This window comes from Agelaius tricolor, unplaced genomic scaffold, assembly GCF_023055355.1.
Source record: "Agelaius tricolor isolate 1412-34295 unplaced genomic scaffold, bAgeTri1.0.p SCAF_28, whole genome shotgun sequence".
Classification (NCBI taxonomy): domain Eukaryota; kingdom Metazoa; phylum Chordata; class Aves; order Passeriformes; family Icteridae; genus Agelaius; species Agelaius tricolor.
In genome coordinates, this window is record NW_027269288.1 from 3,353,125 (window position 1) to 3,379,158 (window position 26,034).

The following is a 26,034-nucleotide window of genomic DNA, read 5'->3' on the forward strand; positions in this document are numbered from 1 at the left end:
GCCGCGAGGGAGCTGGGAACCAACGCCGCTCCCGGAACGCGGCACCACCGGGAACAGTCGGAGCACTTAACCAGCAGCTCAGATGCTCTTTTGTCCAGCCCTGACACTTCTAAAATCAGTTTCGCTCCACGGTATCACAGCATTGAAGAAAAATTATTTTTGTATTTTCTTGTCGGCAAAATCAGATGGGAAAATTGAGCAATAAGAGAGATTGTTCTTAATTAAACAAGAGGTGGACATAAAATAAGCAGTGCATTGATTTTTTCTGATTTTAATCACTGGAGAAAATGCAATATGAGTTGTTTATCCAGAATTAATGTCACTTGACATAAAAAGTCTACAAACACAAGAATGTGGAGATTTACTTTTCTAGTCCACCTCAATATTAGCTTGTGATTTTCATGCTGTAAAGTTATAAAAACTAAATCCAGATCTGTTGAATTACATGCCTTTCAAGTAGAATATAAAATACCACTGACAAAAGAGTGGATGGAATGAAATCTACATGCACTTTACTACAGGTGTAGTTTACAAGCCCTTTTAAAACACTTATTGGCATTCCATGATTACCTATAAGGAAGTGTGCTCTTACTCACACTATTTATGTGTCCATTTTTCATAAATCATGATAAAATCTATTAATAACTTACAATATTTATCTATGTATCTATTTTCCATTAATCAAGATTAAACTTGTTCATAATCCAATTTAAATTTTATCCACATGGGCTGATTCTCAAAGACTCAACATGTAATAATCCAGCCATGAGATTCAAATTCAAATACATCTGGTTTCATGGAATATCCTGTGTTGGAAGGGACCCACAAGGATGGTGGGGCCCCATTCCTGGTCTCAGTACATTGCAGCTCATTTAGCGCACAGAATTTTCCTTTGCTCAGTTCTAAATGCAAAGATGACATTTCAAACCCTGGAATCCCACAAACCACTCCTCATTTCCAGAGAAATTTCTCATTTTCAGGCAATTCCACTTTGCAGGCCTAGTGGCGATGAAGTTACGCTGGGTTTACGAGTGAGAAATGAAAGCACCGAGCGGAGAATACAAAGCCAGCTGTCCTTTGTTCCCACAAAAGGAGATAAAAGAGAGGCTCCAAGCCCCTGCTTGGAACAGAGACCTGCTGCTTCCCCTCAATGGCAGCGGCGCTGAATCAAGGGATCTCACAACCTGCCCTGCACCCTCCTGCAATTTTAAAATGTGGCACAATTGTCATTTCTGCCCGTTGATTTATTTGAGAGCGGTGAGTCAGCTGCAGGCTGGGGGCTCCCCACGAGCAGCAGGCGGGAAACAAAGCTGGAAACACGGCTGGAAACATGGCTGGAAACACGGCTGGAAACACGGCTGGAAACACGGCTGGAAACACGGCAGCCGCCGTGGAGGATAAAGCACAGGGAAGCTTTAACATCCGCGGGCGCTGAGCTGCCAATGCAGGTTTAAAAAAGCAAAACAAAACCAACCTGCTGTTGCCCAGAAAAGCTGTGAAAGCTGTGACTGCCCAGTCCCTGGAAGTGTCCAAGGCCAGGTGGGACAGGGCTTGGAGTAACCTGAGGCAGGGGTGGAATGAGATGGGTTTTAAGGTGCCTTCCAACCCAAACCATTCCAGGATTCTGTCATTCCATGATTCCAACCTCTATAGCTGGAGCAAGTTAAAAACAAAGCCACCTAAAACCAGTTTAAAACCTTTGCATTTTTCATGCCTAACTTCAGCTGTGAAAAATGTAAAAATTAATACTTAAAAAAATTTTTATAGCTGACTTCAAAAACTGTTTCACCAGACCTGGCGAAGCATCCAGGATTTTTTATTTTTACAGAAAATATGCAGAATGATCACTTTTTCCCTGCCAAAATTAACTTGAAATCAGGAATTCTGCCTGGCTCAGCTCGACTCAACACCCTGTCAGAATAATCTCTGAGTGCAGATTATCTCCTAGAAAGATCTACTGAGGACAGGCTCCATCCCTGCTGACGGAGGGTTATTCTCACGGCTGATGTCAGCAGCAGATTCCCAAGCCGGGTCAGGAAATCCAAAGTTAACATACAGTCATCCCTGAACGGAAGAACAGGAACCCTCGGGTTTTCTCCCTGTCCCTCCCTTCCCAGATCCAAGTTAAGTCACCACAGATGATCTCCATGCACAGAACACTGGCAGTGACAGTGTTGTATGATCAGCTCTATCCAGAAGACACAAATCCTTGGGATACTTTATAGGCTTTGGAAGAAAAAAAAAAAAAAAACCTGCTGGTTAGATTTCCTCAACTTGGGAAAACAGCACGAGAAAATTGTTCCAACTTTCCTGAATGTACTGGTGTGTTATTTGGGAATAAAAAGAATTAAAAAGACCTGATTACTGCCAGCCAACACCCACAAAAAACTGATGGCAACTGCTTAAAATAAAAGCTTTAAAAATGCACTGTATTCCATTCTAGCAATGGACTAAAGGATCTTCACCTGTGAAACACTTCAACTTCTGGATGGAAAATTATACATTGGAGCAATATATGCACAAGGCTATTACAGACTGGTATTTCTGACCTACTCATAACTATAACATGAACCTAAGAAGATATTTACCCAGAATTTCCCCTGTTCTCTACACACATGTAAGTAAAAAACACACATCAAATCACACAGGACAGCAGTAGGCCATTCCCACAGAACTCCTGACACCACCCTGTTCATCCAACAATCCAGGTGGCTGTTCTGCCACACTCAAGCAGGAATCAAAGAATCCCAGAAGGGGACCCTAGAGATCATCTCATTCCAACACCCTGCCACGGGCAGCAATAACCACAATGAAAGTTACAGAGGTCTGGGCACACCGACCTTAACTCCTTATCAGAGCTGATTCCAACACTGACCTAAATATCCAAGCAAGCAGCAGGCAGTTGTTCTGTACACATGACACGTCCCACACCAGGGCATTTGTATGGGAAAAAAAACATTTCACACACCTGCGGAAATAAATACAAGGGGTTTTTCCCTCCTTCAAAGGAGTTGTTGAACCTGAAGTTGAAGACGTCAGAAAACCCAGTCCAACCTCTGAGGTTGGTTTGTATGAAGAGATCAAGAGGAAACGAGCGTCACCGCATTCTGCCAACGGCAGGCGTGCGCTGAAGGGGCTCAGCCCACACAGGGAAACCACGGAGAACCCGAACCCCTTCCTCCATGTGCAAACAAGGCTTTCCACTGGAAACATGGATATAAGAGGAAGGGCAGAGAAAGCCACCTAAACATTCCCTCAGTGTAATTACCCTGTGCCCATCACGCCGGCCTCGGCCCTCTGGAGCACAGCTCGCCGGGATGGGATTCTGTGACATTCTTGGCACCCGTTCAAGCCGCTGAGAACTTGCCACCCAAGGAACTTTGGTTTGTGCATGTCACACACTCTGCAGTATTTAACAGCACTCAGCTATGATACAACAATCCACCGAGAGGGGGGAAAGGTCAGTGCTGCACAGAAACAGAAACAGCCACAAAAAGCATGCAACAGATAAAACCAGCATTTACAAGTCTAAAGAGAGATCATTAAATACTGCAGACTAATGAAACAAGGACATCCTCCTTCCCTTAACTTTTTCTGCTTTACCACGCCCAGAGAGAAGACTACAATGATCTCCTGCTGGGCTGGAATCCTAAATCCAAAGAAACGAAATTAAATGATGTTTAAGGGCCATGGGAAAGCAACACAACTGTGACAACTCAATGTCCTTTATATCGCCAACTAACACACACTGTTGCTGTATTTATTTCAGTCTCTGACCAGCAAGTTTTTGAAGACACAGCCTCCAGGTACTATTTACCATATATTTATCCTAAGCCAAGTGAGTGGCTTATTAACATTCCATTTGCATTTCTGTGACAGGCCATGTATAAATATATATAAATATATTTACGTCAGTTATTTTATCCTGATGTCTGACACCTGATCTTTGATGAAAGTCTGAAATGAATCATGGAGAAGATGGAGATGTTGCTCAGAAGGATGGACTACTCCCACCCCCAAAACCACCTTCCCCTGCAGCCCTCAGAGTTTCCAGACAGCCTTGGGCTCCTTTTAATTCTGCCCTGCAACTAAATAACCCATTATGATTGCTAAAAATATATATGTTTATATTAATCTCTGTCTGGCTGAGGACACTGTGCCCAACCCACAGTCGGTGTTGTCACCTCGCTCCTTGACCTACGTCCCCCTGTCCTTGGGCTTGAACTTCGTGCACCAAGAATTAAAAACATTAACCTGGGGGGAAAAAAAGTGTTGGTTACAAACACACTGGCCTATCTCTGGAGCCAAGAGCTGACTCAGCACTGACAACAGCTTCCCACTCTGGGAAGAAGCTGCTCAATCCCTGCACTCCCCATGCTGGCAGGTGGATGTGGATGGGTTTGGTGTTGAATTTGGGAGCAGCTGGAGTTACCTGCCTGCCCAGCCAATGCCTCTTTGAACCATGGATGCTCCCTGGGAACAGTGGGATTGCTCATGCTCCAAAAGAAGCCCTGGGAAGCTGAAGGAAATGCTTTCTCAGCAAACGGCCACGGTGACGGAGCTCGGCGCTGGGAAAGATAAAAGTCATCGAGGCCTTGAGGGTGAAGTACAAAGCAGCTCTTCAGCTCTGCTTTCCCACAATTAAACTTCCACTGATGCAAAGAGGGAAGAAAGACGGTGGGTGTGAGAATGGGTGAGCAGGATGAGCCTCTGTTTCACATCACCTTCACAGAGTGAAGCCCTGGGTCAAGGTCCCTCGTGAGAAGTCCTGCTGCAGCCACCCAGAACTGCCACCTCCTCCAGCCACGCTCCAAATTATTCCAAGCAATGCCAGCACATGCCTGAGGAAGTGCTGCTGCTCCAGGCATGGATCAGGCAAAAGTTGGCCAAAACCAGAGTCATTGTGTTAAAGGGAAGAGCTTTTGCCACCTATCTGCTGATGATCTAAATTAGTATTTTGTAACTGACACTTCAGAGCACGTGAGATCTTTGGACAAAAGCTGTATTTTAGTACCAGGTTCATGGGAGGCTGTCTTAACATCCACTGCAGATGGAAAAGGAAGGTATGAAGAGGCCAAGGCTTTGCCCAAGGTCATTCCATGAATCACACAGGGAACTGCCTGAGGAATTTGATCTCCAGGCTCACGGGTGGCCAAGAATTTTCAAAATACCAAGAAAGCAGCACAGAATCATTCAAGCTGGAAGAGAGCTCCATAATCATCAAGCCCAATATTTAAAGGCAGTTTCCTCAACAACAGCACTGCTTTCATGAAGGGACCTACTCAGCATCCTAGGAAAAAACACCAAACTCTACTCCAAGTGCTGCCTAAGAGCCAGGAGAGTCAAATGCCATTGAAAATGCAACCACCACTGCATCCAAGTAGGCTACTACACATTTACTCAAGGAGCAAAATGTAACCTCTTTTGCCTTAAGAGCCCTGTCAAATGAATTCCTGGGAATAAACACTTCTAAGTACAATTTTAAAACCATTTGGCATTGACTAAGTGTTGAGCACTGGGCATCTTTCAGAAGAAAAGCCTTTTTCAGACATATGCTAGAACAAAAAAAACCCCAGCACTGATTCACCTCTAGGTTACTGCAGTTACTTTTTAACATAAAGCTGCCAGAAGATCACGGCAAGCAGCCCCATAGAATTAATTCTGTCTTCATGTTTTAGAAAAGCATCACACCTTGCCTTAAAAAAACCAAGCCAGGCACTATTTGCATGCACTGCCTCCTCCCAACCCAAGGCAGGGGGTTTTTTTAGCAATACACAAAACACCATTTGTTGAAAATCCTGATTTGGAGCAGTTTTGAAATGGTGCATCCTCTCCTATAAACAGAATTGTTCCTGGGATGGGAGCTGCAATGGAAGGCATGCCAAGATACACAGCTGAGCTACAATGCCGCTTAAGTAAATTTGGGAACATGCAAAGCTTAATATAGAAATTCCCTTTATGGCAGATAATGCCATGGAAGTTTAGTACTTCTAAAAATGGTCACTATTGTCCAAAGAGAGAAATCCAAATGGAAATGGACAGGGCAACCCTAGCTCTCCATTCAAAATAAATCCATTTATCAAGGGTGTTTTTCAAAGAGAATTTCTATTCCCTTACATCTTAGAATCATAAAATACTCCTTCTGATCTAAGATTCTAATAGAATCTTCAACAGCCTTTCAAAGAAACACCAAAGAGATGAAGGGAAGAATAATTTTGGAGGCTCTTTTTTTTTAATGCCCCCTTTTAGACCAACAACAGAGACTGAAGGAATCACAGGAGAGCTCTGTAAAACCAGAATGGGAGCTGCTGTTCTGGAGTAAAGGACTATTTAAAATGGAAGGCCTGGGAAAAAAAAAAAAAAAAGTCATTTCTGTGATCTCAGGCAGCATAAATTATAGAGAGAAGACATTTGATGAGTTCTATGCTAAGGATTAATTTGCCATTTAAAAATGCAGGGAACAGATGGATCTCTTGGCTAGGACTATATTTGGGAATTACTTCATTTTGCTGCCCACATGCAAATAAAAATACAACTAAAAGTAGAAGTTTTTGTGAGCTTTCACATGGGTAGAAAACACTGAAGTAATGAAAATAAAACCAAAAAGAAAATGTCTGTATGAAATAGGTAAAGTGCCACAGCACCTATTGTGGATCTGCAGTAGGTTGGGGGAGAGAATGTGATTTTACTTTGTTGATCAACTATGGAGAGTAATGCCAGGCTTAAAGAGCAAATTTAAGAGAAAAACAACTCCAAACCAACCCAGCAAAACCCGGATCATATGACAGTGTTTGTCACTTCAGAGTAACTTCTGAGAAAGCACCTTGCTGTAACTTAATTCCATGGAATTTGTTAGGATTTAGCGATTACATCTCCACACATGGTCAGAAGTCCAGGGATTCTCTTTCCCAGAAGCCTGGGCCGGTTCCACCGCACTCACCAGGGATCACAAAGCACGGGTGAGAACTTAATTTGCGAGAAAAAATCCAAAAGTAGGGTGGAATCCAGAGGGAAATGCCTTACACCTCCCTGGACCGCGTACAGCCCCGGCCTCCACCCGGCATGGCAGCAGCTGGGGAAGGAGGAGCAGCGCGAGGCAATCCCGCTGGCACTGCGAGGGCACAGCATGGAAGAAAAGTCCTCTGAGGGACTCCCACAGGCAAAGCCTGTGAGCTTCCTTTATGGGAGCCAGTGCTTTCAAACCCCCAAACCATAGCAGCCACACGTACAGGGTAATTAAGCACCTTACCATTTTCCATGTGATTTCTCAAAGTTCGAGATAAACTGCGTATTAAAAAGCAAGCCCAACATCAACTCCTGAGACAGCTGTTAGATACCATCTCTGTTTCTCCTCTAGCAACACAATGAGCCTTTCTCCTCCCTCTCTCCATCTCAGAAACAAACAAATTGAAAATTTCACCCAGCAAAGCCGTGAGTGGCGCAGGACGTCCTCGGCGTATTCCCAGACTCCGGAACCGGGGTAAGCACAGCTCCAAGCGCGTTCAGAAAACAAAGAGGAACAGAAAATCTGTACTAACCCGACAGCCTCCTTTCTGTGACTATTCATCCTTCACAATCCAACAGGACACATCAGCCAGTAAACAAACATGGAAGGGAGGGACCAACTTCAAAGCAAGTGTGTAAATCTTACATAATTTGAGGGTTTGAGATCTTGCAGCAACCTCTTACCCAACGAGGTGTCAGATGATCCAAGGAGGTCAGACCTGTAGCAGCCACGGTAAGTAGGACACTCTGCACCTCACTCTGCCCAGCCCGGCACTGTCTGTCCACAGGGACCTGGGGCTGGGCATTCTTGGGAATTCACTTTCAGGAGGAGAACAGTGCCTTTCTTTCATGTGTTATCACACCAGAAAAGCTCTCAAATGGATGAAAGATAATAAATACGTGAATGCCCTTAGAGCTGGGATCTGCTGGAGATGTGTTTCAATTATTTTTGATTTTTAAACTGTTTTATGAGGTTCTCTTATTTTTGCCCAGATATAAAACCAATGATTTCTGGACATCTGCAGAGAACACCCCACAACCATGGAAGAAATGAGGATACAGGCCTGAAAACTACTTCCCTCTTGTAGAAAGGATTTTCTAAGAGGTACTTTTCCGGCCATCCTGGATTTCCAAGTGTCTTCTAGCCAAAACCATCGCTTTGAGCTAAATAAAGCAACTGAGCACTGAAGCCCAGACATTTCTCAAAGAGAAGGAATTAAAAGGCTCCACGTCTCGCTTCTCCAGACAGCAGAGTGCACTCATGGCTGGAAGGACCAGGAAACAAAGGAACAGGTCCCCTACCTTTGTTATGGGCCACTTGCGAGGAAGGATCACAGAGAAGTCCAGTTTCTTAATGCCAAAGCTATTTTTATTCTTATATTAGGCACTTAATGAATATTCATGCAAAGACCTTATTCACACGGCATCTACACAGTGCATGTCTCCCTGCTCCTCCTTTTGGAAACTCAGCTTCCCTTCAAGATTTAAACAAAATTTGGACCACACCCCAACACATATAAATTTTTTCTCCTCTACAGAACACATTGAAGCCCTCACCTCTCTCCCGAGCCTGTGATTTTCCACTCAAGAGCCACGCTGACTTCTCCTCTCTGAGCAGCATTAGGAGCTGACCACAAGGATCTGCAGAGGGATCCCTAATCTGCTGCTAAGAAGCTTTTGCACTTAAACCCTTGATGCCATCATTAGTGGTTTCAGCACTCAAAGCGTCACAGCCAGACTCTGGGATGATGAGGGCAAAGCTAAGCGCATCAGGTACACAGTTAATTCAATGGGCAAAGATTAGGGGATGATACTATTTTTTATTTTTTCCCCAATAAGGCTTATTTACTATTAATTCCCATCCTGTGACTTTATTGAAGTACAGCATGTTCCACCCGAGATTGTTTGTAAAGTTAACGCCCAAGTCGCATCGCTACGCCTGGAGGAGACCTGTTCTCCCAGCCCTCAGGTTTTACAGGGAAGGTTCTCCTTCTGCATCCACGCCTCTGGCAGAGCCAGAAACATCCTCTTTGGGGAAAAAAAACCCCAAAACAAAACCAACAAATCACTGTATTTGCAAGTTCGAAGGGAGGTGGTGTCTAGGCTTTAACTGGAACACGTATGGCTGAGCCCAGGCAGTGGCTGGATTTTTTGTTTGATCACTGTAATGACTGCTATTTTTTCAAGAAGCGTTCAATACAGCCTTCCTCTTCTGCTATTCATCCCTCCATGTGAATATTCATCAGAAATTATTAAACTGCCCTTTATTCCCAAGGTCTGTGTGATGGGAATGATGCTCCCCCCCAGCTCTGGTGCCTGTGTCTCCATCACCGCTGCAGATAAGCACTTCCAGGCTGCGATCCTCTAATCTATTTTAGCCATGATTCACATCCGAGCTGTGTGTCTCCCAAGGAAAGGCGAATCTGGACTGCTCATGCAGAGGGAGGCAGCCACCACAGCCCACGGCACCACACGTTTCCCTGTTTTCCTTGGCTTTCTCGGGGCTGGTTTCCCCTTGCTCCCCCAGCGTGCAGCAGGAAGGGAACACATTTCTCTTCCTGCCTCCAGGATCCCTCAGACTAAGCCTGGCTTCTGAGCAGTAACACGGGCAGCTTCAACTTCCCTGACCTCAGCTAATTCTTTCCTTCCCTCAGCCTACTCAAGATGATTAAGCAAAATACTTGGAAGGAAATCAAAGCCTTAAAAATGCAATTAGAAGTGACCATTTTGTTAATACGCACACGCACAACCCCAAAGTCAAACCCAATCCAACAGCACCTGACCTTTGGGAAAACAGCAATTTTTAGCAGCTCCCATGGACTTAAGGAACAGCCCAAAGTCTCCCACAACACTGGTGGGAACAGTGCTGTCCACATAGCTCAGGTTTTTCCCACTATTCCTAAATAAGGAGGTTAAGAAGACATGAAATTGCAAATTCTCACACCAGACACTGGCTCCCGCAGACCTACAGCTGTCCAGGGGTGACTTAAAAATATCATTTATAATACACATCCTTCCATAGACCCAGATCTTTCTCCCCCAGCTGAGGAAAAAGCAAGTTCACTGGAGGGTCTAGAATCAGCTGCCACAAATCCTCATACTCTCCATCAAAGATTCTGATCTCATTGCAAGAAACCTTTAAAGCATTGAAATAATAATAATGTCTTTAACAACAATGAAGTTGTTTGAAATCATCAAAACAGTTATCATAGTAATAAAACAGAAATATTTTTCTAGGGCAATTTCCACTTCACCCATCCACAACATGATATATTTTTAAGACTCCTTTCCTGAAATTAACTTGAAAAAAGGTGGTTTTTTTTTTCCTCTGCCTGTAAAGAATCAAATGCACTTTGAGAAAGCAGCAGTTGAGCTTCTGGGCCCTGACAGAGAAACAAAGGCTGACAGCCCAGATTTAGATAAACACCTACTTCTGCACATTTAGGAAGAGGCTTAATTGCTTTTCACTTAGAGCCAGCAATTACCAACTATTACTGGGAGTGCAGCAGTGGTGGGGGTATTAATTGCAGCCAAATGTCCACTCTTTTTGGGCAGCTCATGCCAAGAAAATTAAATACTAAATAAAAAAGAAATTAAACCCCCTCTTAGTTATAACGTTTTAAAGTATTTTATTGTCTGTTTATATGTAAGGGGGGGGAGGTGGGGGTAGGTTCTCCCAGAGGGGCCAACAAAGATAGAATTTCTATTTAATTTTGAAATTGTGTCAAATCACGGCAGAGGTGGCATTAGGATGTTGGGGCAGGCTTCAAAATCGCCCTTTTGGGGGATTTTTGGGGCTGTATCCTCCAGCGAGGAAAACAGTGCTTAACTTCTAGAGCGAGCAGAGCATTTAAGGTATAAAACAAATAAATAAACAACCTAAAATAGGTTGAGAGGGAAAGAGGGTGGTTCTCCCGCCTCAGAGCCGGCTCTGACACAGCCGCTGCTACTTCATTTCTCTGCGCTGTGTGAGGGGAAAACCTTCACGCAGGAGCGAGAGCCGCTCCAGTGATAAGGTGGGGGAGGGATTCTATATTTTTTTTTTTAATTTAAAAGGCTTTTTTTTGTGGCAATGGCGGTGTTTTTCCGCGGGGCTCGGGCGGCCCCGCCCCGGGGGCGGCGCGGCAGCCCCGGCCGGCTCCCGCCGGCTCAGACCGGTTCTCAGCGCAAACAACCGCCCCCCGCCCGCCGGGGCACCACGGCGGCGAACCCCCGCTTATTCCTGCAGCAACACCCGCTTTTCCTGCAGCAACACCCGCTTTTCCTGCAGAAACACCCGCTCTCCCCCCACAAAACACCCGCTTCTCCCTCAGAAACACCCGCTCTCCCCGCCCCCCTGAAACAACCGGGTGAGGCGACTCTGCGGCCGCGCCGCCATTACAGCGGCGGGCGCGCTCCGCCGGCTGTGAGGCGAGAGAAAGCGGCGGGGTTTTCGGAGCGAGATAAAAATCTTATTATGCAACGCACATTTTTCATAGATTATTGCCGAGTCCAGGGCTAAGGTAATGCGGGCTGTCAGCAGCTGGGGCGAGAGGCTGAGGGACAAGCGGGCTGCGGCCGCTCCCTGCCAAGGGCGCCGAGGCACCATTTCTTCACCATCCGTGAGGAGAACTTTGATGTATCACACGTTTGTTTTTTTTTTTTTCCACAGAAGGATCTATTTATGTGGTTACACATGCACAGGTACGTCTTTTTCGGCATATCTCGAGTATAAAGGTTTGCTTTCTGTATTATAATCTCTCCAAAGCCATCTGAAAACGTTCTGCCTGTGCTCAATCTCAAGAAACCCGATACAGTCCCAAGGGTAAAAAAAGCCACGTTTAAAGGATGGTCTCGGTTATATTTAGCTGAGCAGCAGCGCAGGCTGACACGAGCAGAAACACAAGGAAGAACAAAGTGAAAACGCTCGACAGTTGTTAACAAAAACCTGCGAGTATCTGAGGTGGATTTTTTTCTAAATTTTCCTTTCCCTAATTCACATTTTGCCACGCAGAGAGAACATTAAAGCAGCATATGGGTTTATGTGAACAAAAGGTAAGGATGAGGTGTTTCACCTGACTCTTGACAGGATTTACTGTTGCCTTTGTGCAATGGAAAAGGCCTCCTACTCTAAGAAATTCTTTAATTTTCTTTTATAAATCTTAACCTAATTCTTTTCCCATACAAACACGAGCCTGCTCAACCCTGTCGTTCTACCAGAAGAGATTAAAATTTTTCAGCTCATCTCTATAGTACCAAATGTATGTAAGAATTATTTAACCTCGACAAAAGCCATCTCACAGAGGCTTCAATAAAGACTAAACAGCTACATTTAACCCCATTGTTCCTGATTTTTCATCTGTCCTCAGCACAGGCATCTCCAAACCCACTCAAAATCCCAAATCCCAGCTAAATCACTGATTCATCACTTCTGGCAGCAAACGACACTGGAAGGAGGAGATGAAGACAATGGTAGAGAAAGGTTTGCATTATGTAATGAAACTAAAACTCACTTTTTTCTACTTTCACTTCAGTTGTTGAAACAGGGTAGGAAAGTCCCTGACTAAATAAAATACACAGGAGGTTTCAGGGAGCCTGTTTTTCCCATGATTAAAATTCTCTTGGCAGTATTTTTCATCAGTTTATTTCAATATTAAGACACACACATATTCCATTCCAATGGTAATTCCTTGCTCCAGAAAGAATTTCATCACAGAGAAATCTAAAATTAAAACCAATCTCTAATTACCTTCTGCCTTGCCCACTTGTCACGAGAACTTTAAATACAGCTATCAGAATTACAAAAAAAAATTCCCTTTTCAAATATCTCTAAGTGCAACTTCTTCCTGTTTCTTGATTTCAGGAAGACTGGAATAACTGTGCTCACATAGATCTTGGTGAATATAAAACCAGTGTTGTATCTAAGCTGAAAATGCTCTTTTAATTTCCCAATATCTATTTCATATTACAAGCTATAGAGAAATAGTCATCTAAGTAATTATTCATCCAACTCCAGCATCCTGGATATGAGACAACCAAACAAACACTCTTAAAAATAAATTAAAGGCAACTACATTACACATTATAGGAAATTATTCATTTAACTGGTAAATCCCCCAGCATCCTCCACATCAGACAACTGAATAAACACTCTTAAAAAATAAATTAAAGGCCAAGGGAAACCTCAGGTCGCTTATCTGCAGATGGAACACGTGGGGTGTTCAGGCTTTCACAGCCTGAACATCACCTACAGGAAATCAAACACTTCTGCCTGGGTTTTTGTAAATGAATTTGAACCCCATCCCAACAATTTTTAGGAGTGAAATGCTCTGCTCTCAGCACTGGGTGGTTCAGCACTGCTGCAGCAAAGCTTTAAGAATAATCACTAACACATGGAGCAGCAAGAGACGTGTCAGGCCATCTGACGTTACAAAACTGAATCAAAAAGCCCAGAAATTATTTTTAGTGCATTAGAGCACCTCAACAAGCAGCCTAGAAAAGAGCTTTTGCTACAAAAGAAAAAACCTAAAAGCAGGGAGGATGTTTCCAGGAGGCTGGGCAGGGCACAAACAAAATCTTGTTTGCTTCCTATGGGATCACCCAGCTTCCATCCAGAGCCAGCCTCTTCCATGACACAGTACAGAAAATATGTTTGCTAATGTATCATTTGTGGTGTGTGTCTGAATCACCAGAATGGAGACAATGAAGCTTCTGGTGGTGGCAAATTATCATTTTCAAGGGCTTTTTTATTCTTTCAAGGTGATAAAAAAATTCCACCAACCCTTTTCCACTACATAGGTGGGGAATGAGCAATCTTACACTAAGAAGACTTCAAAACACAAATTCCTCCTCAAATCCACGCAGGAACCATCCACATCCACCAGCTTCCTCACCTCAGCAGGCAACTTCTGAGAGGCCACAAAACACCCCAAATAAAGCCTGGCTTCAGAGAATACTGGGTATTTTTAATGTGTTCTTTCTGGTTTTAGTTTCTAAATTACTCCCTGCAACACCATTACCTGCAAAGGCCTCCAAACAGCAATTTGAAGCAAAGTTCAGTGGCAATCCAACACAACAAACTCTGAACCCCTGACAAGATAAAGGCTTTTTGGGTTGTTTTTTTAATTTTTAAGCAAGCAGTGTTTCTTCAGTATTGTCAAGGAAAAATCAGCTCCATTTAATCATTGTTATGAACTTCACACAATTCTTGAAAACCACAAGCAAGGAAACCCAGACTTCTCCTTCAGCACCTTTGTGCTTTTTCACAGCTCCGGAAGGACAAAGTTCCCAGCAGTGCTGAACACCCACAGTGTGCCCCAAACACCCCCCAGGGCAGGAACACAGCTCTGCCAGCTGAGACCAACAGGACCACACTTCAGTCACCAAATTCTTACATTTCAGAAGAATGCAGTGTCATAAAGACCTTAATAATACCATGGCCCCTCAAAATTGGCCATTTCCATTTATTAAAAAACCATAAGAGAATCTCTGGCTTGCTGCAATCCTCGAGACCATGGAAACTGCAGGCAATAATTATTCTCCAGACAAAAGAAACTGGACCTATCACACAGCAAGTGGGAGCACCAAACCAGAGAAAAGGGGGTGAGGCTGCTTTTGCTCACCAACAGTGTATGAGGAGCTTAATATTTACATGGCTAAATTTCAACTGTGTTGAAAATTAAACATTTGTGCTTTGAAAGACTTCAAGGCCAGGTGGGGTTTTGCTTCCCAAAGTAAAGAGAGGGTTAAATGTTTATTATTATCTAACTGATTGCTAAGAAACATGTAAAACTCTTTTCTGATCCTTCAAAATTAAATATACAATCCACCAGATTCTATTACTTGCTCGACTGAGTTTGATTTTATTGTATTAATAAGAAAAAAATGTTTTATTTCCTCCCAGAGTATCATCTACTTTTCCATTACTACAACTAGAAATTGCCAAGAAAATGAAATGCTCAAGCACAGCAGACGCTGCTTTTCTTCTCATTAAATCTTAAAACTTGGTTCCAGTGGGATCATATTTAGTCCTCTCAAATTCAGAACAGGATTTCATCCTGCCTCGACATCCCAACAATGACATTTTATAAATATTACGAGTTTCTTGGACGCTTTTCTCATTCCACAAGGAGCAGAGAAGCACCAGTAAAAATTTTTTCTTCTTCCCCTTCTTGAGATTTTTTTTAAACCTTAAATGCAACCAGCCCTCCTTTCAATCCATTTTCTCTAGGATTTTTTTGAGAACCTCTGGAAGTCTCATAGATTTTTCTGAGATGTAATAAGTGTGAAAAATCTTTGTCAAAGGATTGTCTTTATTCGAGCATTAAGCTCTCATTGAGAGAGGTGTTGGAAATAAACAAGTGCTTAAAAACAGCCTAAAAGTTGTCTTAAATATTCACCTGCTCTCCAGCTGAGACAGGACCTGGATTTCTAAATCCAAGAGGAGAAAACAATAATTAAAGGTAAATAAATCCTTGCATGATTCTTTAGACATGAGGGGGTGGGGCAATCAGAAGAGGAGACACTGATTTCCTCATCTTCTGTAGGCCCTCCGTGGGTGTCAGCCCATCTCACCCTTCCAGAAGGTTCAACATTCAAGGTAAGACTTTGTGAAAATAATCCCCTTGGTCAGAGAGTTCTGACAGTGGTAAAATTCCATTCACAGTGATAAACACAGAACCCTAGACAAGGTTGGAAGGGACCTTAAAGTTCACCTAATTCCACCCCCTGCCATGGCAGGGACACCTTCCCCTGTCCCAGCTGCTCCCAGCCCTGTCCAGCCTGGCCTTGGGCACCTCCAGGGATCCAGGGGCAGCCCCAGCTGCTCTGGGCACCTGTGCCAGGGCCTGCCCACCCTGCCAGGGAGGAATTCCTTCCCCATATCCCAGCTAACGCTGTCCTCTGGCAGTGGGAACCATTCCCCCTTGTCCTGTCAGGCGTTTGCGAAATCGAACACTCTACTGATACACTTATTTACTTAATGAATATTTTCAGTTTTAGAAAAGACCTGGTATGCAAAGGAAACGCTGCCAACTCTGCAAACCCTCCTAAGTAGCAGAGCTCTTCGCCAAAGAGCATAAAATATTTATGGGTGCAACCGTAGCTTTGTGGCTTCCACTCTTAGGGTGAATTCGCTCTTAAAAAGCCAAATATCAGAGAGGCACTTCAACATGAATTTTAAAATTATTAGAAGAAATCAGTGATTTTCTAACACCTTCTTTTCTCCCCCATAGGTTTTTTGGAAAGCCATGCAAATACAGAGTTATTGCAGAACCAAGGAAACGCATCCCCAGGAATTGCAAACTTGGATTATTTTCTTTTAATTCTTCCAAGTCTACAAATTTTGCTGTGAGGCAGCAGGGCGAGAAATGGGAAGGCGACAAATCAACCTTGTGAATGTCAGCAGTGTCAGTGAACAAGAAGAAACAGAACAATACCACTCATCATTTCCCAAAGTATATTGAAGTGTGGTCTGTAAAAAGTAGCTGACCTTAAAATTTGCTTTTTTTCTCACTGAAGGAAATAAGTTCTGCACACACTGCATTCTCCAGACACACAGGCAGCGAGGTGTTGTGTCTGTACATCCCTGCTCTGCCCAGCCACCATCTTACAGATGCACCATGGATCCACCATGCCTGCATGTTTTTCTCTCAAATGATATATAAAAAACTATTTAACCAGTGCAAGAGAATGTCATTATCTTCTACATCTGCTTGAAATTCATTGTTGCATTTCTATTTCCATTACCTCTCGCTCGCAACAATGGAATTTTGAAAGCTTTTTCAGAATCTGGCACAGAAATGTGTCTCTATTTTGGTTCTTGGATCCATGGATCCACCACAGAAAACAACAAACAGCACGAGCACTGCCCTTGGAACCCTCAGTGCCAACTGAGCCTTTTGACATTTCACCGCACTTCACTTCTACCTCAGCGACCAAAGCTCTGCCATGGAACAACTCCTCACGCTCACACGCCAGCAGAGCACCCGCACAGCCCACGGCACAGGGACCTACCTGTCGCTGCTGGTACTGCTGCTGCTGCTGAGGGAGTCGCTGCTGGAGGATCTGCTCCGGGAGCCGCTGCCGCTGGGGGAGCGGGCGGGCCGGGCGGCCTGGCTGGCCAGGCGCTGCGGGGATTGCGTCCTGGACTGCGACGAGTGCGGCGAGCGGCTCCGGCTGTGCTGGTAGTTCCGCTCCGGCCTTCTGCCTCGTACCTCCCGTGTAATGTCATCCCTGTAGATATCCCTGTGTACCACACTGGGCAATGTAAACTGCTCCCGGGCCCTAGGTTCGTATCGGGGGTCGTGAGCGTCAAAGCGGTTTGGACTTCGGCTCCGAGAAGTGTAATAGAGCCCGTGTTGTAAGGTCCGCTCCCGAGGGTCTCTATAGTAATCCTGATCGTAATGTCTCGTCCGATCAAATCCGCCCGTCCCCCGCTCATGGTGTCCATAGGCACTATGTTCATAAGCACGCTCCCTGTTATCTGAAGCCCTGCATTTGGGAAGGGGGAAAAATATCGCATCAGAAAGGGGCAGGCACGACCAGAAGCAAATCATGCAAACATTCATGGCAGCACTCGACTTATTGTTGCGACTGCTTCTCTACTAACCAGCAATAACCTATCAAGCAAACAATGACAAACTTCGAAACATTTTACTTGACTCCAAAGTTATATTTGTATACAATCAAGCTGAGCAATCATTTTGGTTTAATCACAATATGGGGCTTTCATGACCAGCAACTTGCCTTCACAGGAAAAAAAATTCTGCTTTCTCATGCACAATCCTCATTTCAAATGTTCTTTTTCTTTTAAATTCTGTAAACAAGAAAAACTTCATGGTTGTGGACATCATCATTAACTTCTCCTTTTTCTCTCCATTTTTGCTTAAGAGCTTCAAAAAAATTATTTTCCAAAATTGGGTAATTACTGGAGCTCTTGTAATTATCCTTCTGCAAAAATGGTATCACAAATTGGGCTGTAGCCATGAAAGCCTCCATGCAAAGCATGACCCATAGATAAGAAGCTGCTTTCAAAAGGGGTGGCATAACCCATAGAGATTTCCCAGAAAATTAGGGGGTTTCTTGTTGCTGCTCTAAAATATTTTACCCTCTTAGAGGGAATTTTTGCTTTGACCAGATTGCTACAATCATTCATTGTAAAAGTTATGGACTAAAGAAACATCTCCATTAGTAATGCTGGAACTGCAAGGATGCAAGTCCCCAGAACATACTAAGACCCTACACATGGACTGGGAATCCAATTTTTAGGCAGTGTTTTTGTTTGGACTGCTATAATCACAGAATTTCTATCTGCACAAGCTGCTGCTTTCCAGCAGCTACAGTCCAGTTCATTTCAGTGTTTTGAACATTTTAAATTGAGAAAGGCTCAATGATGTCCTGAGTTAGTGTGATCTCTCAAATAAAGAGATTGACAGATAAAGGAACACTACAAATAGTTGAGTATTCCAATTTAAACAAGTACCAAGATGGTACATCTTAGTTACATCTACAAAATGGAAGATTCAGAATGGTTACTTTGAACATTTAAAAAATACTTCTAAAATTCTAAATATGTCAGGGTAGCCAAAATTAATTTAAAAATTAATTATCCATCTTACAAAGGACATTTCAACCTTTTTTTTCAGCCTTCTCTCTCAGATTCTTCCTTTAGAATGTGTTATGAGTCACTTCAGTCTCCTGAATCCTGATAACCCAATTCTGCCTTGTGCCTCCTCCTCCTCTCCTGCGTCACAGCTCTAGTTCGAATGGCAGAAATATTTCAGGGATCTTTTATAAACTGAAAATGGGATTTGAATCTTTTTGTGATTAGCATCTCAGGAAGTTCCTTCCATTCCTTCTCCAATGAATCACTAGATCCTTAATCCTCTCAATATATTCACTCTGTTGTTAAATTGTAACTCATATCAAGCTTTCTCTAGGGCTCTCTCACATCTTGCCTGCATTTTTTTCTCTCAAATGATATATAAAAAACTATTTAACCAGTGCAAGAGAATGTCATTATCTTCTACATCTGCTTGAAATTCATTGTTGCATTTCTATTTCCATTACCTCTTGCTCGCAACAATGGAATTTTGAAAGCTTTTTCAGAATCTGGCACAGAAATGTGTCTCTGTTTTGGTTCTTTTTTCCCCCTTTTGAAGGACCAAGATCAACAATTTTACAAACGATTGCATTTAGCATCCTACAAAGTGTTAATCAGTGAGAGCTGATTTAATGAGGTCAGAGAAAAAGCAGTATTTTCTAGCAGGTTACTGCTACAGAGCTGACAGAAAGAACAAATCCTTATCCATGAGAAGGACACAAGACAGACAGAGGAAGCAGAGCTGAACAGCTACTGGCTACAGTGCTTTCTTCATTTATCTATTAGTACTAAGTGCTACTGGAGTTAGTGGAAAGAGAGGGTTTGACTTGGGTTAGGAGAGGGGCTAATATACACAGGGCAGGACATACCAACCTTTTCCAAGTGTGGAAACACGACCTATATTCCCAATTAAATCTAGGGAGAGAATTGTGAACATAACTTCCCCAATTTTGGCCCCTCTTACAGGGGTAATCCACCTTCTTAATGGGCAAGGGTGTCAAATGATATTTTAGATGAACCAACAAGAAAAAAAATTCTTAGTGACAAGACACAAAAAAAAATTCCACTGGACGGAAGTAGTCCCAGACTGAAACCGTAACTCTGAAACCCCCAGACTTCTTTCTTGAGACAGAAGGCACTTAAATAGATCCATAATTTTAATTTCCAGCCCTAAGTCTGAATCAAGCAGCTGGTAGAAGATCCCCCGAGGCCCGAGGGCCCTCACGCTGCTGCCAGCAGGCATCCTCTGGCCGCCTTGGTAACCATCCAGCCCAGTCACTTCTCACTGGTGTATCCACAAACGGGTATTAGCACCACGTCCTTAAAGCTAAAGTATGTTTAATGTGGAGCAGCAGAGCTTTTTAAGAGGCTAGATAGTAATCCACTCCCCATGGCTACTGGCGTCTTGACTGTATACCATCCAATAAATTCAAGGCAGTAGTTCTTATCCCAGCTTTAAAAAAAAATAAACTATAATTTCCAAAATTTAGTAATGTCCGTCATCTCTTTTTGCCAATACCATCAGAAAGAATAATCCCAATAACTTGGAAATGATGTAGATCCAAAATGGAACCATCACAAGCTGCCTTCGGTCTTCTCCATCCAAGCGTTATTTCCATGGCTAAGAGTTGTCGGTAGAATCCAAGGGGCCGCATCATTAAAGTCTACTCTGAATTTTGTGGTGACAATCCAATTAACATACCCGCTGCGTATAGTGAGAACTGAGAGCTAGGCATCAAGCTTTCACCGAATTCTACGTTCTAGTATTCCGAAGATACTCCACAGAGAACTTCACCACATGTTGTAGAGTAAGATAGCTCCATCTGGCAGCAGGGATACATCCAGCAAGGCCTTAATATTATCCAAGAAATGGGATCGCTACTTCTAGAAAAGAGTAACTCCAATATCGATGCTGGCCAAAGGAAATCTTCCATCTTAAAACCACCTTATTTCAAGTGTAGGTAGATATCCAACCAGCTGCAGGACACATCCTCTATGGATCCACAAGGTACCAGCCACTGGGATAGAAATCACTTCCGTTTCCAACCCAAAATAGGAAACATAGATAATTCCCAAAATTTTAAATCCATCTGGGGGCCCTAGATACGAGTTTGTGTTTCTCACCATATCAAATACAAAATACCTGCCTAGAGAAACCTTGGAACTTACCCATCAAGTCTCCGCTCATAACGTCCTTCCCGTGCATGAAGTGATGGTGGGGGGCCATAAGTGGGCCCCCCACCACCTCCTCTGAACCCAGAAACCTCTCTACTACGAGATGCTATGGAAACTGTATCATCCAATCCCCGCGCAGCACTGGGAATGGTTCCTGGCTCATTATAATCCGTCCGTAGGTCTCTATCTCCCATTTTGTTGACAGAGTTGTGTGCCTTCTGGGCACTTTTGATGTCCACAAAATCCACAAACGCTGCCACTCCGCCTTCCGACCCCCTCTTAGGGAGGATTTTGACACTTTCGACACGTCCATATCTGGAAGAGAAGCAAAGCAGAGCACACGCGTTAGTGCTGGTGGAAAGAGACCACGTTTAATAACACTGCCTCCTGCAAAATCAACATCCAACCCTTCACCCTTCCCCTGTGCCAGGAAAATCAATCATTGAGAGACATCAGGAGGGGAAAAGCCATTTGGAGAGAGAAAAAAGCCATTTAAACTTTCCATGGTTACATTTAAACTCCTTTCTGGAAGTGTGGGGAGCGTACCATGGGATCACCCTTTTTATAGCAACAGAGCAGCAGCAGCTGAAGAAATAGAAAGGTGTTCACAACCAGAGCACCCTGCACATTGTTAGTCTGACACAATTAAAGAGGCACAATTAAAACAAAACCATGTCACGAGGAAAAATACAGCCAGCCAACAATTTTCTTAGGAGACAAACGACCTTGACACAGCAATTCCATGACTTCGATCTGTATTTAACCCAGAGCCTCCACTGTGATCCTCACTCCTGATCCCAAACCCATTTCCTTCCACACCTGGCAGGACATACGGACCCCCAGACCTGGGGTTCAGCCTCCCAGCCCCACTGCAGACCCAGCTGCCCAACAGGAGCTGAGAAACGCCGGAGGGAATGTGGCACCACCCTACGTAATGTATGTTAAGTAACTGCAACACTGGCACTTATGGATGAGTAAATGTCTATGCAAAATAAAAATAAACCCAAACATGTTTGTGTACACAAGGAAACAAGATGTAAAAACATATTTAAATAACTTACATCCACTCACAGTAGAAAGGACAAGCTGGGTGGGATGAGCACAGTGACATTTTAACAGCCAACAACTGCAGGGTTTGGGTGCTCAGTTCTCTCTGCCAAAAGATTCTGAGCAAAGCAGGGAAAAGCTTTGAACTGCAGCTGGTAATCCAGGACAAGAGAAGGCAGAAAGTGTATTTCTGAATGTGCCAACAGAGAGGAAAGGGACGCACAAATAAAAAACCTAATCGGGAAGTATTTGTAAACTCCATGAAGAATTACTGTGAAAAAATTTCTGTGCACAAAGGCAGCACAAGGCCGGGCAGATGTAAACAGACCTTACGCAGGCAAAACTGTTCTCAGGCACACACACTGGGAGAAGGGAATACAACCACCAGGCTGAGGCACACACGCTGTCAGATCCCCGAGCTGCCTTGGTTTCATGCCTGGCTTTTCCTACACCTTACAATTTCATCATTGTTGTTGGATGACTAATCCTTAAATACGATCTGAAAACCTGCCTCGCTGACTGCTGCCTTCTCATTCCAGCCTGACCTACTACACTTATATATAACCTGGTTTGGATTTAGAGCCCTTTTTTCCCTGGTTTATACTCCACTGAACACGGCTGTACGCACAAACAAGAGTATCTTCCAAGAAAAAAATAAAATAAATGCCTTGTGGGGCATAAAGAGACGCAGTCACACACGTTCCTGCCTCTCAGCTGTCCAGGGCTGAGCTTGTCACCTTTGTGCCCCTGCGTTAATTCTTGGGAGTTTCCTAATCTGTAATGCTCTGGTTATTTTTTTATTGTTTCTTTGTATTTTATTTAATTAAAAGCTTCAAATAATGGCAAATGGAACTGCAGGAAAGCTGCTTCTCAAAGCATGCTCTCTTTGGAAGCTGGATTTGGTTATCTTGCCTTGCAAGTAAGATTTAGAAAGCCCAGAAGAGTAGAGGAGATGGTTAATAAAATCTGTGTGAGGAAAAAAAATGGCCTAATTGGATGTGGCAGATGTAGAGAGAGCAGGAGAGGGAACAGGAAAGGAAGGAGAGGGAAGGAAAACAGGAAAAAGCCTATTTGAGTAAATGTTCGTGCCATGAATGAATGTGACAAAAAATATGGAAAGTAATTAGGAATCCTAGTTAGGATTTAACATGTTTCAGTGCCAGTTCTCTACAAATAAAGATGGACTCCAACCCTCACACCTAAACCATGTAGGTCCCAACCTGACTGGTTAGAACACACGCTTTCCTTTTCTCACTGTGTTTACACGTTCAGTTTCTGGCAACGTGAGTCTGCATTGCCTCAGTCTCCCCCCTCTGTTCAGGAGGGAACAGGATTAAGATACTGTTGATAATGGTATCAATATCCCTAAAATCCTAGCTGTACTTTGACTGCAGCCACCATGGCCCACCTCACAAGCAGCACTGCCTGCCAGTGAAATCAGAGCTGGGCTCTGAACGACTGCCTGCTCCCCACCTTGACAATTACTGCCTAATTCTGAAATCTTAACACGTACATGTTATTATACATACACAGTCAGAACTGTCATTCTTTTGCTGTAGAAGAAGCAGAATGCCTTTAAATTGTTCAAATATCTGAGCTCATGCTGCCCAGAAAGCAGACAGGATACAAAACATGAGTGTAATAAGGTCCCCATCTACCACAAAACCCGCCTAGCAAAGCTGTGACTCTTCCCAATATGATTTTTTATATTGCAAGAAGTGTACTTCAGCTATTAATTTTTTTTTTCCTAAGCCTAAGTAAGAAATGTATGGGGGAGGCTACTACTGTATTGCAGTGCAGCCATGGTGGTAAATCACTCCACTCCGAGACGGCGCCTGTTAATCCCCCGTTATCCAGATACATAAATATACGCTGTGCCTCGCTGTCCTGCCCCGTACCCTTGACAGGCCCTGAGGATAATCTGTGGCAATCGCCTTTGCTGAAAGCGAGGGAGGCAGGCAGGAGGAGGAGAAAGGGAGCAGAAGCGGGGGATGAAAGAAACCCGAGGAGGAGAGAGCCCTGGGTATTGCAGGGGAGCTGCTGGAAGAGGAAGGTTTGCCTCAGTCCTGTGACTGCAGACATCCTTCGGTCCCCTCCGCCAGGATCAATGTGCCGAGTGATCCGGCCCGGCCGCACCCATTGGCGCCTCTCCGAGCTGCTCCTGTCTTGGCAGATGCTGCCGGGAGGAGACCAGGGGGAGAGGAGGGAGATCTGCAGTGCTGCATTACCACACGGCTTCACTGCAGCACAGAAACGTTACAAGGAAAAAACCACGACACTTTCTGAAGGGCCGGGGGAGGAGAGGCGGCGAGAGCACTGCGCTCCCTTACACCGAAGCAAGGCAAGATGGAGGTGAACGTGCTCCGAGGAGCAACCTTTGTCCAGGCAGAGGGCTGGGAAGAGGGGACAAAAGGCCAGGGGAGGCATGGCCACGACCTTTGGTAGCGCTGGCAGAACAGTTCCTCTCAACCTTCGCCTCGTATTGCTACACCTGTGCGTCAGCCCTTCCCAAGGCTGCGTTTTGCAATCGCTGCCAGCCCAACAGAAACAAAGAGGTGCCTTCGCTCGGCTCCCACTCCGCAGACTGGAATGAAAACAAGGCCTTTTAGTGCCTCTTCCCGTCCACAACTCCTGCAGATTAATCATTAGCTCCACATTGTAAAGAAGCGGCTGAGGCCGTGTTTTCGGCGGGGTTTACAGTTCAACCTGAAGCGGAGGAGACAAGGACGTGGGGAGCTGTTATGTCACCAAGCCCCTCCACCAGCACAGCACGACCGAAGCACCCGGCTGTAAACACACATCGAGCAGCCCTTGCAGAAAAAGTTGCCCAATAATCACTGCTCGAACAAAGCCACGCTAATCCAGCTTTTCAGACAAAGAAAAGGAATTCATAATTTAAGCATTATCGGTTTATTCACTGTAGATCAAAGCACCTCTATATTCAAGCAGCTGAAATGTCTCTGGGCTCTTGGCACAGCTGCTCAGCATGTTTCCCTCGCTCTGCAGCCCTTCCTCCTCCTCAGCTCTTCCTCCCAAACCAGGAGACAGCACAGCCAGGTTGGGAGGCGCAGCCTCTGCCAATGCAGGGCCGGGCTAGTTCCTCCTCCCCAGGAGCAACGTGTCACCCAGGCACAGCCAAAGTCATCCCACACCCTACAGCCTTCCCTACCCGGGGATTGGCACCTCGGCTTTCCAGCTCTAATAAACCATTTCAGCTCAGCTGCTCACTCTGAACACTCTTCCTGCACGGTCCCTGCTGCTCCAAGCAGAATCATTCTAAACAAAGCATGGCTATGAGAATGTCAGCCAGTAATTGTGTAGTGAGCAAACCTTACTGTTTAGTCGCAATATTCTATAAACTGATTAGGATCTTTATAGGAAGATCTATACATGATAAGAAGAGGTGGGTTGAAGTGAGGGAGATTTGTTTTTAATATAAACCAAATTCCACCTTAAATCACAGTATCCTCCTGTTTCTCTTGCTGTGCTTCCCACAGGTTTGTGAAGACCTTTCATACCCAGCTATCTTCATCACTGCAGAGTTCTGCAGGTCAGCTACATTCCAGCCAAAGAAACTTCACCCCATTTTCATTTAGAAGCTGGTGCCATGCTCCATTCCACACACTACTAAATACAACAGACACTGCAGGACCCAAAATAACACAGGAGTTTTTTCTGTGTGTTTCTGCACCACCCATTACAAGCATGATTTGACAAGCTGCTCCTGTACAGCAGAACACCCCAGCATTTTGTATTCACTCAGGTTCCCTTTGACTGCAGTCAGGTATCTTTAGCCATCTGAAAAGCTCGGCTGATTTTGCTGTGCCACACTCAAACTCCTTCCTCCTCTGTGATTATATAACCCCAGCAAGCCCCAGCCTGCATTATTCAGTAAAACGCTCGCACAGCTTGAAGCTTTCCTTGGCCAATCACATTCCTCTGGCTTTGTTGTTATTTCATAACAAAATAATGTGTCCTGAAATAATACTTCACCAGATGTTTGTGCCTCTTCTCCTTACTCCTGACACCAAATCAGTCCAAATACCCCACGCTAGGGGTACTCCAGCCCTGTGTCCCCCTGCACAAAGCAGGTCTGCTCTAGGTACAGGGAAATCCAGGGTGTGCAGCTACTAAACCACCATAAAGCAAGATGCCATCACCCTCCATGGGGGTTTTTATCCAGGATAAAGGATGTCTGTTTAATCCATGAACATCATTTCTAGGGC

At 44.3% G+C, this 26,034-nt stretch overlaps 1 protein-coding gene and 1 long non-coding RNA gene across 10 annotated transcripts in view; one reads left to right on the forward strand and one right to left on the reverse strand.

Annotated features, from left to right (window-relative positions):
* The window catches only part of SPEN (spen family transcriptional repressor), a 66,618-nt gene that overhangs the window by 27,480 nt on the left and 13,104 nt on the right, over positions 1 to 26,034 (reverse strand). For all 6 annotated transcript variants that reach the window (XM_071449363.1, XM_071449366.1, XM_071449365.1 and 3 more), the window contains exons 2-3: positions 20,756 to 21,076; positions 16,999 to 17,475 (exon numbers count right to left, since the gene is read on the reverse strand). In XM_071449363.1, the coding sequence (XP_071305464.1) occupies positions 16,999 to 17,475; positions 20,756 to 21,076 (798 nt within the window). The remainder of the gene's footprint in view (positions 1 to 16,998; positions 17,476 to 20,755; positions 21,077 to 26,034) is intronic.
* LOC139600848 (uncharacterized) lies at positions 10,957 to 15,357 on the forward strand. 4 transcript variants are annotated; one of them, XR_011682688.1, is made up of 5 exons: positions 10,957 to 11,507; positions 11,657 to 12,245; positions 12,354 to 12,466; positions 14,253 to 14,586; positions 14,888 to 15,357. It is a non-coding gene; the product is annotated as an uncharacterized lncRNA (long non-coding RNA). The 4 variants fall into 4 exon arrangements; XR_011682687.1 differs by having other exon boundaries at positions 11,657 to 12,039; positions 12,179 to 12,245; positions 14,253 to 15,357; XR_011682689.1 differs by having other exon boundaries at positions 11,657 to 11,688; positions 11,999 to 12,245; positions 14,253 to 15,357.